This window comes from Magnolia sinica, chromosome 9, assembly GCF_029962835.1.
Source record: "Magnolia sinica isolate HGM2019 chromosome 9, MsV1, whole genome shotgun sequence".
Taxonomy (NCBI): domain Eukaryota; kingdom Viridiplantae; phylum Streptophyta; class Magnoliopsida; order Magnoliales; family Magnoliaceae; genus Magnolia; species Magnolia sinica.
This window is the reverse complement of record NC_080581.1, coordinates 76,688,055-76,701,665: the sequence shown is the minus strand read 5'-3', so window position 1 is coordinate 76,701,665 and position 13,611 is coordinate 76,688,055. Positions and strand designations below refer to the sequence as shown.

The 13,611-nt window shown below is 42.4% G+C and overlaps 1 protein-coding gene across 1 annotated transcript; it reads left to right on the top strand.

The window, feature by feature from the left end:
• Positions 1 to 11,243: 11,243 nt before the first annotated feature.
• On the top strand, positions 11,244 to 12,176 carry LOC131255169 (uncharacterized). The gene has a single exon (XM_058255867.1). The coding sequence runs from the start codon at positions 11,244 to 11,246 to the stop codon at positions 12,174 to 12,176; it is 933 nt and encodes a 310-aa protein (XP_058111850.1).
• The last annotated feature ends 1,435 nt before the right edge of the window (positions 12,177 to 13,611 follow it).

Below are 13,611 nucleotides of genomic sequence, written 5' to 3'. Positions count from 1 at the left end.
TCGAAACTTTGCTGGACTATGAAAAAACGAAACACTTTCTCACTTGATTTGCCTCTCTTTTGCCATGGCCCACCAAGGTTTTGAATCGGGGTAAAAGTTGGGTCCTAAGTGCTTCATGGGGTGCTGCATCACATCACATGGACAATTTAAATTTTGGGCTCATGTTATAAGAGATGAGTTCTCAAAGAGTTCTAGTGAGAACCCATGTGAAGGTGATTAGTCTTCCCTCTCTCTCTATATTTCCCATGAGGTCAAGCTACATGGGCCCCACCATGATGTCTGTCAAACATCAACACCATGCATTTTATAAGTCCCTTTAGGTTATGGAATATCCCAAGAATAAGACATATGCAAAACTCAAGTGGCCCATTCCATCTAAAACCATATGAAGACATGCCTAAAATACATCAAAGCACTTGATGGGGCCCACTTGAGTTTTGGATGCGGCTGAAACTTTGTTTGACCTCTCATCCAAGTGGGACACACACAATGGCTGGGCTGGATTTGTGAACCACATCTCGGTGGCCACAATAAGTGATTATGAATGTTTTAATGAGAGGGTAACCTTTCTCAACTGTTGTTTGTGGTGTGGCCCACCCAAATCATGGATTAACTTGATTTTTAAATTCGTGACCCACCATGGAATGGTGCATTTGGCTGATGGGGTAGATGTTCGACACACATCTGGGGTCCACACATCTCGACCTCACCTCACGGGATGCTCCATGAAGGTCGTCCTCCTAGTACCATTTCTTATGCGGTCGACCTCATGAAAACTTCCCATGAGGTCGAGCCGTGTGGGCCCATTATGATGCATGTTGAACATCAATGCTATTGATCAGATGCACCATTCCATGGTGGGCTTCTGGCTTAAAAATCAAGTCAAATCATGACTTGTGTAGGCCACACCACATACAAAAGTTGAGAGGGGTTACCCTCCCATTAAAACATTCATAATCATTTGTTGGGCCCATCGAGATATACTGCTAATTTTTGGGATATCCCATAATTTAAAGGGGACCCATCAAATGCACGGTGTTGATGTTCGACACACATCATGGTGGAGCCCACACAGTTCGACCTCATAGGTAGTTCCCATGAGCTCGACCGCATAGAGCCATTTCCCATATATATGTATATGTATATGTATATGTATAGTTTTTTAGGAGCAGGGAGTAAGGCCATGTTTGTTAATGCTGAATTTTTGCACTTAACGCAGAATGGGGAAAATTTTCTGTGTTTAGTGGTGTTTCTTAATGCGTTATTAACGCGGAACACGGAAAGCGCTAAGTGGTTTTCACTGAATTCTTTCCGTGATAGGAGTCTGGCTTAATGGTGAACACGGAATGCGCTCCGTGATTTTTCATTTAACAAAAATTTTTTGTTTCCTAAAGTATCCCTTTCAAGTTACTACGGTAATTTTTTTCTTTTAAATTGTTTTCGCAATACAAAATCAACCTTTAACCTATGAAACTTCTTTATGCCCCACCATGATTTATGTGTTTGATCCACACCGTCCATCAAATTTTTCAGATAATTTAAGGTGTAATCCAATAAAAGAAGCAGGTCTAATGATTAATTTGACCATAAGGTGGGGATCGAACGCCCACTGTTAAAAACTTCTTGAGAGCTGGAGAAGTTTCAGATCAAGCTGATATTTGTGTTTTCACTTCATCCACGTTTGCATGACCTAATGAATAGGTTAGATGGTTAAAAAAACATCACAGTGGCCCTTAGAAAGGTTTCAACGATGGATGTCAATGTCACTGTAGCATCCTTTGATGTGGCTCACTCAAGCTGTGGACCTGCTTCATCTTTCATATCATATATTAAAATAACATAAGAAAAATAATAAACAGCTTAGATAAAATACTTACATCACGGTGGGCCCTACCGATCTCTACAGATTTGGGAAGCGGATTGGCTGGTGTATTGACGTCAGCAAGCTGTGGGTCTCAATAGGCCGAGTTTTTTGCCGCACGCTTTGTCACGGTGGGACTCAATAGGCCGTAAAAAATACTTCTTTTTCTCAATGGTTTGGACGTGAGGGTATCAATCCAAATGTGGTTGTTCATCTGGTGGGCCACACCTTTATATGACTTGGGCTAAAAAAATCCAGCTCTTTTGGGTCCGGCATCTAGCCAAACAAGTTGGAAAAAATGGACGGTTTAAAATGATTGATCAGCATTCCACGTTCAATGTAAAAGTGCACCTGATAAATGTCCCGGAATTGCTCACACGTGCTACTTTCGCAAGTGCAAGGAGAGTTACGGATGCTACTCATCAAGTGGGCCCCACTTGTACTTTTACCTGTATCTATGGGCAAATCTTCCTGACCTTCTATTTTCTGTACATGGAGAGTACACTTTACTGGATGGCCCTGATTTTGTTGAAGGACCCATACATAGTATGGCCTACCTAATGAACGGCCTTGATCTCGATCACCTAAGGATAATCTAGCGGTAGGCTGGTAACCGATCCACAGTATAAGTGTGACATACACATAAGCCACTATGGGCCATTCAAACCATAGGTTAGATTGTGGACATTGCATGGAATGGCCGGATGATCATAACCATCTGATTTCACCGTTGAATTTTAACGGTGTTCGATTTACTTTTAATGGTTCATTTTTGGCCTCATATCCTAAAATGAACTCAAAAAACGGATGGACGGAGAGGATTTCTCACAAATATGACAGTGGGCCTCAACATGATGTATTTGTTTCATCCGGGAAACGGATCGGCTACATTGGCTGGTGGTCGGTGCTATGTGGGCCTCAACATGATGTATTTGTTTCATCCATGCTGGCCATCTATTTTGCTTGATCATTTTACTGTATGAGACCAAAAATAAGGTATATCCCGATCTCAAGTGGACCACGTTATAGGAAATAGTGTTGAATGAGCATCTACCATTAACAACTTTTTGGGGCCATGACCTAGGTCACGTATGTTAAATCTAAAGTCTAAAGCCTGAATCTACAGTGTTGAATGAGCCACATGATAGGAAATAAAATGTATCCAAAACTTAAATGGGCCACATGATAGGAAATAGTGGGGATTTTGTGACCACCGTTGAAACATTTATATGGCTACAAAAGTTTTGTCTAGGTTTAAGTTCACGACATTTTCACTTCATCTCAGTCAAAATGACCTTATAAACAGCTTGGATGGAATTAAAATATCAAGGTGGAGTCTAGAAATGTTTCAACAGTAGGCATTCTAGGATTGAACATGGGACTAAAACTGACCTTATAAATAGTTATTTTAGAACATGGGATTAAAACTGAGGTGGATCTGATAATCAAGTGGGACCAAAATGTAAGGATTGAACATCCTGATTTGAAATATTCCTGGGGCAACATAAGGAATTTATCTCCTTTATTATTATTATTATTATTTTTTTTTTATGAATGATGATATTTTATCCGTTTTTTAGGAATAATGATATTTTAATTTTCTCTAAGTACTTCAGTTTATTTGAATTAAATAGAATAATTTTATTCTCATTTAATAAAAAATAATTTCTTTATAACGTAAAACATTTCCAAATAGGAGATATGTTAGGAGTTGTAGGCTCACCTTTATGTATATGTTTTATATAAGTACATCCATTCTTCCAGCTCATTTTTAGGCATCAATCTCCTTTAAAATAAAAATTTAATTAAATTAAAGTGGGGGGGGGGGGAATCTAAAGATCAAGAGGACCATCCTATTGAATATAATGGTGATTGAACAATCACCACTGAAAACGGACCATCCTATTGAATATAATGGTGATTGAACAATCACCACTGAAAACTTCTTGGGACCCACAAAAGTTTTGCATTGCTGATATTTGTATTTTTCCTTCATCCCCATGTAGGGGTATACACGAACTAAGCTAGCTCGGTTAGCTCGCTCGACTAGACTCAAAAAAACTTGATTCGACTTGGTTCGAAGTTGAGTTCAAAGCCGAATCGAGCTGCTTTTTTGAGCTCGAAAATGTGTTCGAGCTGAGTTTGAGCAGGCCCCAGCTAAACTCGACTCAGATTGAACCAATTCGGTGACTTGATTACTTTGCCATTGATGTTGAACACCAACTGTTTAATAAAATGACTCAACGAAATGTGGTTGGTGGCAAGGAAGGTTTGGGGCGCTTTAGTTTCAAATAGGTTTTGAATACCTAAGAGTTTCATAGCACAATGCCTGATCTGCAGGTCCCATATATAACCATTTACTCCAATAACATTGAAACTTAGATTCCTCTCTGCATCCTTGAAAAGAGGAGAATCATCAGCACTACTGCCATAAGAACAAATACCACTAATACTCAGCCTACTGCTGCTATTACATCCTCTTCCATCTCAATTAGTTGCTTCCTTCGTGATCTTTGCCAGCATGTAGCTTACCAAACTGTCAATCTTCTTGTCTCTGTTTGGAGGACCCAAGTAAGAATCCCCACCAAAAATCGAAGAACACTGGTCAGTATCTTTCTGTTGGGCCCTTGTCCACAGCATCATCACTTTCCCACCCTCCATCACATCCAGCTCACCAAGGTCCCCACTGCATCTGTCCATCAACGCCATCTACTCGTTGGCGTCTAAGAACGTCACCTAGTTAGAGAAGACAATAACGTAGATAGTGTCGTCGCCGACATCAAACACTTCATTGCAGCTCAAGTTCCTACCGAAACCATCAATGGAAGTTTAATCCTGTAAAACCATTGCCTTTGTTTGTAAAACAATGGGATTTTGAAGTTGCAGTTCAGGTGTTGTGGAAATGCCTCAATGGCGAACTCGGTTCGATCTTGGCTCGAACTTAGCCCGAGCTAGCCCAAGCTGTTGACCGAACTGAGCCGAGCTGGCAAGTCAGGCTCGAGGATCGAGCTGAGGTCAGCCAGTGTTTGAGCAGAGTCGAGCCGCGGCCAGCTCGACACAGTTCGACTCAATGTACACCCCTATCCCACGGCTCGACTTGGTTCGACTCGATGTACACCCCTATCCCCATTTGTATAACCTTATTAACTGGTTAGATTTCAAATAAACATTACAGTCAGCCATAGGAAGATTTTGACTGCTTCCTATGTTGTGGTCCACTTGAGCTTCCCAAACAAGATAGATAAAGTGGATATAAAACAATACATCAGGATGAGCTCCACAGCTCCCAACATATCACACAACACTGTTATGGGTAAAATTGTTTTTTTTTTTTTTTTTTTCACACGCACCTGACACACACCCACGTAGTGGGATTTCACCACCTATGGGTCTCGAACCCAAAACCTGGTGTTGAAGCTCCAGAGTCTACCACTGCAGTAAGGACTCGAACCCAAGTTAGGGGTAAACGTTGGTAACCCTGGCTAGTGGTCAGTGCTCAATGAGCCCACAATGATTTATATGCTTCATCTATGCCGTGCTTTCTTTTTTTTTTTTTTTCAAAACATTACAATAGATATAAATCTGAAGTGGACCATAAAGTGTTATTGAACACACACCATTAAGAACTTCTAGGGGGCACAAAAGTTTTAGATCAAGCTGATATTTATTTTTTCCCTTGACACAGGTTTAGGTCTGTATGACCTGATCAGCAGGTTGGATGTAGTGTAAACATTACAATGGACCTTAGTTTTAATAGCGGACATTCAATCACTAATGCTTTCTCATGGTGTGGTCCACCAGGGATTTAGATCTACCTCATTTTTTTGATCAAAACCTAAATTTATATCTAAAAATAGATGGACGGCGTGGATAAAACATATACATTATGGACGGGGCTCACAGATCACTGACCACTAGCCATCTGGCTAGTGGCAGCGTAACTAGCCAAATCACGGCCGGACTAACCATGCCTAGTCACACATAAGGCGTACCTACAATTAACCCACCTCCGCTTGGGGAAATGTACATGAGATCCATACCGTCCATCAGGTGAGCTATCGTATTTTCTCCGTGAACAAATAACAGGCTAATCCAAGACCTAGGTGCTACACCATAGACAACGGTGTGATATCATGACTAAAACATTAAAATTCATGTTGTGTGGCCCACATGAGTCTTCGAGTGTTCTAATTTTGATAGAATCCACTCATCTGTTGTTTCATGCCAGATTAGTAGATTGGATGTCATGTACACACGACAATAGACACCACATACAATTTGGTTGATTTAACGGTGGGACTTACCATCTCAAATGTTCCCATGGTGTAGCTCACCTGAGTTTTGAATTTGCCTGGTTTTTGGGCCTTAGTCAAAACACAAGGTGGCACACCTAATGGATGGGGTGGATCTCATCCAAATGAAGTCATTGATCCACTTTAGCAAATGGTCACACCCCCACATGAGGTTGTGGCAGAGAAATGAATGACTAGAAATCCAGCACACACGTGGTTCTCATTGTTAACGGACGGTGATTTTCTGGCCCGGGTATCCTGGATCTATGCAGTGGGGGGCCTGGGGCTCACTTGATATACGAGCTTTCACTTGGGCCGTACATCACGTACCACTTGAATCTGTGTACCAGTCCTACTTTTGCCCCAGTGATATTATCATGTGGCCAGCCTTAAATGGACATCTGGTGTTGAAATTGGAGCTGTTACTGATTGTCTCATTTATCAACCATCACATGTCATCCACCATCAGCTTAGTCCATCTACAGTGAGACCCACCCATTGGACGCTTTGGATTGGAGGTACGTGTCATGCGTGCAGCGGTGGAAGCCCCCATTGATACACCAGCTTAGTAGTTTATTCGTAAAATTAAAAGTACATACTAAAAAGTGGTATACACACAAGTGTATATTCTGCTTCTCTTATGCTTGTGGGGCCCTCCTGATGGTAGGTCTGATCTTTGGGCAAGTAAATGCTCAGGCCTACTTGATGAATGGTCTCAATCTCCATGCATTGGTCACGTAGTCACCACCGTAACAAAAAGGTCCAGGACCGTTAGGTTCATCGCGTCTGCTATCAGACGCAATTGTTATTGACACTGCCAGTGGCGAACGGTTCTCTGTTAGCCCCACAACAATGTATTTGTTTTATCCACGCCGTCCATCCATTTTGGATCTTTAGTTTAAGGCATGAGCCTAAGAATGAGGTAGATCCAAATCTCATGTAGACCACACCACACGAAAACACTAGTGATTGAACGGCCACCATTAAAAGTTTCCTAGGGCCCACCATAATGTTTGTTTTTTTTATCTAACCTGTTGATTAGGTCACAAACACCTGGATGAACGGAAAACAAAAATATCAGCTTGGTCCAATACTTTTGCGGGCCCCAAATTGTTTTTAATGGTAGGCGTTTAATCACCACTATTTCCTGTAATGTGGTCCACCTGATATTTGGATCTGCCTCATTTTTGAGCTCATGCCCTGAAATAAGCTGGAAAAAATGGATGGACAGCGTGGATAAAGCACATACATCATGGTGGGACCCACCAATGTCAACTTGCTACTGCAGTGTCAGTACGCAATCTGCGTCTGTTGTAATCCTTCATGCCGCCTCTTATCGAAGAAGTGGCCCATTGATTCGACGGCCATGTGCACTGATTAGATAAAGTCAGCTAACGATAATTCCATTTTTTTTGTATTTTAGTTAAAATTACTCATTTGATTGACTGGACTCTTATATAATACATTTTCAATTGGTTGTGACATTTCAATTACACATAACATATTTGTATGGGAATCTAGACCATCCAAATCACTACCACAACTGTGATGCAGCATTACGAAGAACTTCAAGAGAGAAAGTAATTTTACCATCTTTTTTTCTCAAATTTGGACCACTCGCTGTTTTACATCTAACCATCCATTTGATAGTCATTAATTGGATGGCTAAGATTGCTTGATCAGAGTAATTTTAGAGATATTCTCCATTAACAATGGGATCACAATTTTAATGGCCCGAAAATCACTATATCAGTGCCATGGCCACATTGACAAGGATGGATCACCACCATTATAGTGCATAACTAACATAGGAGCCATATAAGAGAAAACCTTAAAGACTCCGGCGGAGTGTGAGTAATGATACACAGGCACGTAGAAATTGCAAACATGACAAATAAATAATTCAAATTAAACCGTCCAAATTCAAGTTTAGGCAATAAAAATAAAAAAGATACAATACTCCTATTTTAATAAACAAGTGTGGACGAATCAGAGATGGATACTTCTTAAACAATCTGATTGGACTGTAACTAAGAAACAACAAGTTTTAATAATTTATGGAATTTCATTCCATTTATTTTATGCCAGGTGCACAAGTTCTAAGCTGAGCATCAAGTATCATATTCTGCCAAAGTGTCAGACAACTTGTCTTTTTTTCTTTCTTAGGAAAACTTTGATACTCTGACATACTGTTATGGATGATACACATGCATTTTGAAGTTACCACATTCATGGCATACAATTAACCAAAAATAAATTATTCACATGGGTATTAGTTTATATATCATGAACCAAAATTGAAGCATGTATCTGATTATCAGATTGGTGGAAATTTATTGTACGGTTATAAATGAAAACTATATATCCAATGGTCCTAATTCAACAAACAGGTGTCTAAGTTAAATGATTTTAGAGATGTGACTAATTAACCATATTTCCAAAATTTAGTCAATTTAATAAGTATTTATATATATGCTATGGTTACAATTTTGAAAGTGTTTGTGTATCAAAATGGTAAACACTACCAAAGTGCCTCTTTTACATTAATTGTTTTGGATCTTCAACATGTTTCTTTGGATAAGAAGACAAAGTAGAGAGAGCCACACGCAGATGTATCTCCCTGCATTTTGGTTTGAAGGTTGGTTGACGGGAAGAAATGAGACAGGACAGATTCAGGGGTGTCAAATGGGCCAGTGTCATCTAAGTAAAATCTTTTACATGAAGAAAATGAACATATTTGTTTAATTCGGAGTTTTTGTTATATATTCTGGCCTACGGTCGGCCCATCACATGAATAGTATGGCTCACCGAGCCATGGCCCCCAACATACCCCCCATATTGTTTTATCAGCTTGACCAAGTGGTCCGCACCTTCATGATCAAACGGTCACCACATTAAGCTTTGCCAAGCTCACAAGCGTGTACAAGGCAGGTCATGAACATTAGTAGTAGGGTGGCTAATGTGCCCAATAGCCAAGACGTGATCCATCAGGTAATGACCTTGTAGATATTCTGGCCCATTCCGCGGGGGTCCACAATGTTAGAAGCAGTTCAATGGCAGACAAGTTCTCTCATCGGCACATGAATAATGAATGAGACTGGTTTTTAGGTCCCAAGACCTAAAATGTTGGTGTGGCGTCTAATTGTTGGATTGGATTTCCTATAATTATCATAAAAATCAAAATAGCAACTCTCTCTGTCTCAGCTGTTTTCTTTTGAGTGGGCCACTTGAATAACGTCAGCTTAATCTTTTAGTCCTATGCCTAACATGAGATTAGGCATCTAATGAATGGAGTGGAGGCTTGTTGGGAAGAAAATAGTACAAGTCTAGAAACTCGGCTATGGAATGGACCAACTCTACTGACACCTCCCGGATCCCGAGGCAACAAGCCGAACCGAGGAAAGCATACCAAAAGCCTAAAAGAAAGACTTAGCTAAGTTTATAAGAGAGGAACCTTGACCGACGCTTATAAAGTCCAGAACCGTAAGGTAGAATCTGTACGATGAACAAAGTTGACTCGATAAACGAGGCAGCAACATCCAAAAGAGGCCGACTTAGGCCCGAAGCTCAGATGCCACACGACCGACAATAAAACCGACCATGAAATGGTCGGTTACTAAGTCGGCAATCGGATATAGAAAATACACCATCTCATCCGACAGAGGGCAAGTAGCTCTACTTCTTACAGCCAGGCCGAGACTCGCTCATTAGTTGAGTCGGCCAGGTCCGATTCGAGTAAAAGGGAATCGGTGCAAAGCGAAACGCTTGCCCGAAAATCCAGTAATGAGATCTCTGACCCCGAAGATCTTGGGAACGGCCGCAATCCCAAATTAGATTGATACCGAATCTCCAAATCTCCAAAAGATCAGGAAAAGAATCCTGGCACAATGAGATCCTCCCCTTCCTATAAAGAGGAAGACCTTCAACAATGAGAGGTACGCAAAAACCTATCCCTAAAACCCTTTCGAACAATCCTAGCCCTGACTTTGGCATCAGAGGGTCCCCGGCTGTAGCCAGGGTCTTCTTTGTCTTCTCCTTGTGCAGGTGAACGGACACAGAAGGGGCGTACCAGATTTTTGCATCAACAGTTTGGCGTCGTCTGTGGGATATGATACGAAAAGACGTTTTCCAAGCTCTATCGGGAAGCCTCGAATAGATCTTTAATGGCAAGAACTAGAAGAACTACTCAAGAATAGCTTAATGAGGTCGTTGTCACCGAACCACCGTCAACAGAAGGTCCGCCTGGCACAAATGGAGCTCAAGGGACCCAGAACCAGCCCGACACTTAACAAGGTTCCGTGGCCCTGCCGGCAATCACCGTTTCAACCAGGCAGACTCAACGAAATCGGAGAAACGGGCGGTTGGATAAGGAGGTCTAGGAGCTCAGGAGCGATATGAACTATATGAAGCACACGTTGGGACAGATCCATCGCCAACATGTTCCTACCCAGCATGATGGCGGTCGGGTGAATGCCCCACCACAAGTTGCCGACTCCCAACCTGTCACTCCACGATATGTCCCTCAGCAGAGTCAGCACCGGGATTCGCCTGAGCCAGCGCCCTCTCGTTCCGTGACTGCCCCGCTGCCTGCCACTGCTCTTCGACAAGAAATAGAACGGAGGAGGCGTAGCAGGCCATCAGTCGAGGGTACAGTTGATAGCGACGAACCCTGAAAAGCTGACCTTCAGGATTTCCGAAAGGAAATGGAAGAAGAGATCGCAGACATGAAGCAGAACCGTAATCTTGATCAGACTAGACCTGAGGCAAAGGCATCCCCATTCACAGAAGAGATTATGCAAGCTCGGCTACCAGACCGGTTCCGCCTTCCTCATATTACACCTTTCACCGGCAAAACCGTTCCAACTGAGCACATTGAATCCTTTAGGACGTATATGGAGTTGCACGATGCATCGGACGCCGTGATGTGCCGAGCCTCTCACTCACCCTGACTGACATAGCTCGGCTTTGGTTCAAGCAGTTGAAGCCAAACACTCGGACGAGACAGCTCTTAACTCGATCATGCAAGGCGTCAGAGATAAACCGTTTCTTGTATCCCTGGACAAGAACCCGCCTACTACTTTGGCGAGTTCATGGCTCGGTCAGATAAGTATGTGGACGCCGAAGAAACCCGAATCCTGCGCGAGGCCGCTCAAAGCGCAAAAATCTCAGCTAAAGAGTCAGTAAGAAAAGAAGTTGACACAGCTGGAGGTAAGAAGCGTAAGGATGATCGGCCTCGTGACGAACGTAGATCGGGTAAGAGGCCTGACTATAAATTCTCCATGTATACTCTTCTTAATAAGCCGCAAAAGCAGGTATTGATGGAAATCAAGGGCGAAGGATTCATCAACTGGCCAGATAAACTCCAAAGCAACTCGAATCGGCGGAGCAAGAATAAATACTTCCATTATCATCGCGACCATGGGCACAATACAAGTGACTGCTATCACTTGAAAGAAAAAATTGAAAGACTCATTCGAGAAGGTTGTCTCAGAGGGCACGTTGAAAGAACTGGGACAACGGAAGAACGTTCGGGTGACAACCGACCAATGGAGGAAATTCGAACTATTGTCAGTGGTCCTCGAGGCAGGAGCGATTCAAATAATGCTCAGAAAAATCATGCGAGGAGCATCAGTCGGCCTATGTCTGAGATCCTGATTTTAGCTCAGCCTTTAAAAGAGAGGAAAAAGGATAAGTACTGCATATCTTTTACAGATGAAGACGCTCGGGGCATTCACCATCCGCATAATGACGCCTTAGTCGTCACCCTCACCATAGCAAACCGCAAGGTGGTCCATATTCTTGTTGATACAGGGTCATCTGTGGATGTATTATTTACTCAAGCATTCGACAAAATGGGCATGGAACGATCGGCATTACGACCAGTTCACACCTCATTGATCAGATTCTCAGGTGGACAAATTCTCTCTGAAGGAGTCATCTCATTGCTACTCACTGTCGAAAATTCCCTGCATCAAGCGACAATGATAGTTGACTTTCTGATAGTCGACCAACCGTCAGTCTAAAATCCATCCTCGGTTGGCCCTCTCTATCTCTTCTCTAAGCTGTAGTGTTGACATACCATCTCTCCGTAAAATTTCCAACTGAGTTGGGAATCGGAGTCGTCAAACGTGACCAACAGGATACAAGGCACTGCTATGTGATGGCCGTGAAAGGTCCCGCCGAGGTAACCACGATCAAATCATTGGACCCTCAGGCCGAGACCCATGAACGAGGCCAACCGGTGGAGGATTTGATTCCAATTCCTTTGGTCGAGGCAGACAAGTCCAAAATAGTTCGGATTGGCTCATCTCTACAATCGCCTCTGAAAAATAAGCTAATATCTCTACTCCGACGATACGCCAACGTGTTTACATGAAGCCATGAAGATATACTTGGGATCGATCCTTCGATGATGACTCATCGCCTCAACATCGACCCGACCTACCGATCGATCTGACAGAAGCGACGTCCACTCGGCCCCAAAAGGTACGTCATTATTGAAGAAGAGGTCAACAATCTCCTCAAGGCTGAATTTATCGAGAAAATATACTATCCGGAGTGGGTAGCTAATGTCGTACTTGTTAAAAAGCCAATGAGAAATGACGAGTCTGTATCGATTATACCGATCTAAATAAAGCCTGCCCAAAGGACAACTTTCCTCTTCCAAGGATCGATCAATTGGTAGACAGCATGGCGGGACATGAACTTTTTAGTTTTATAGATGCTTATTCTGGATACAATCAAATTGCAATGCACTAATCAGATAAATCTAAGATTACCTTTGTCACTAACAAAGGTTTTTATTGTTACCATGTGATGCCTTTTGGTCTAAAGAATGCAGGAGCAACCTACCAGCGGTTAGTAAACAAAATGTTAACTCAGCATATCGGTTGAATCATGGAAATATACATCGACGACTTGATCATATTGCTGACTTGGAAGAAATGTTCACTATCCTTCGCAAGTATTAGATAAAGTTGAACCCAAGCAAGTGCGATTTCGGGGTAAGCTCGGGTAAATTTCTCAGATTCTTAGTCAGCCAACGAGGAATCGAAGCGAACCTAGAGAAAATCAAGGCTTTGCTCGACATGGAATCCTCGAAAATGATCAAGGAGATACAAAGACTAACTGGACGAGTGGCCGCACTCAGCCGCTTCCTTTCCCGAACTACCGATAAATGCCTTCCATTCTTCAAACTATTGAAAGGTCGGCAAATAGTAGATTAGACAAAAAAGTGTGAAGTAGCGTTCCAGCAGTTGAAGTCATATCTCGAATCTCCCCCTCTCCTATCAAAGCTCGAGCCCAGGGAGGCCTTATTGTTGTACCTAGCAGTCTTCGACGCAGCCGTAAGCTCAACCTTGATACGTGAGCGTGAAGGGAAGCAATTACCGGTGTACTATGTCAGTAAAGCATTGCTCCCTGTAGAAACCCGATATCCACCGCTGTAGAAAGTGGCCC

Bases quoted from the DNA above. Each gene is read 5' to 3' on its own strand.
- LOC131255169 (XM_058255867.1), top strand. From the start codon at position 11,244: ATGGCTCGGTCAGATAAGTATGTGGACGCCGAAGAAACCCGAATCCTG.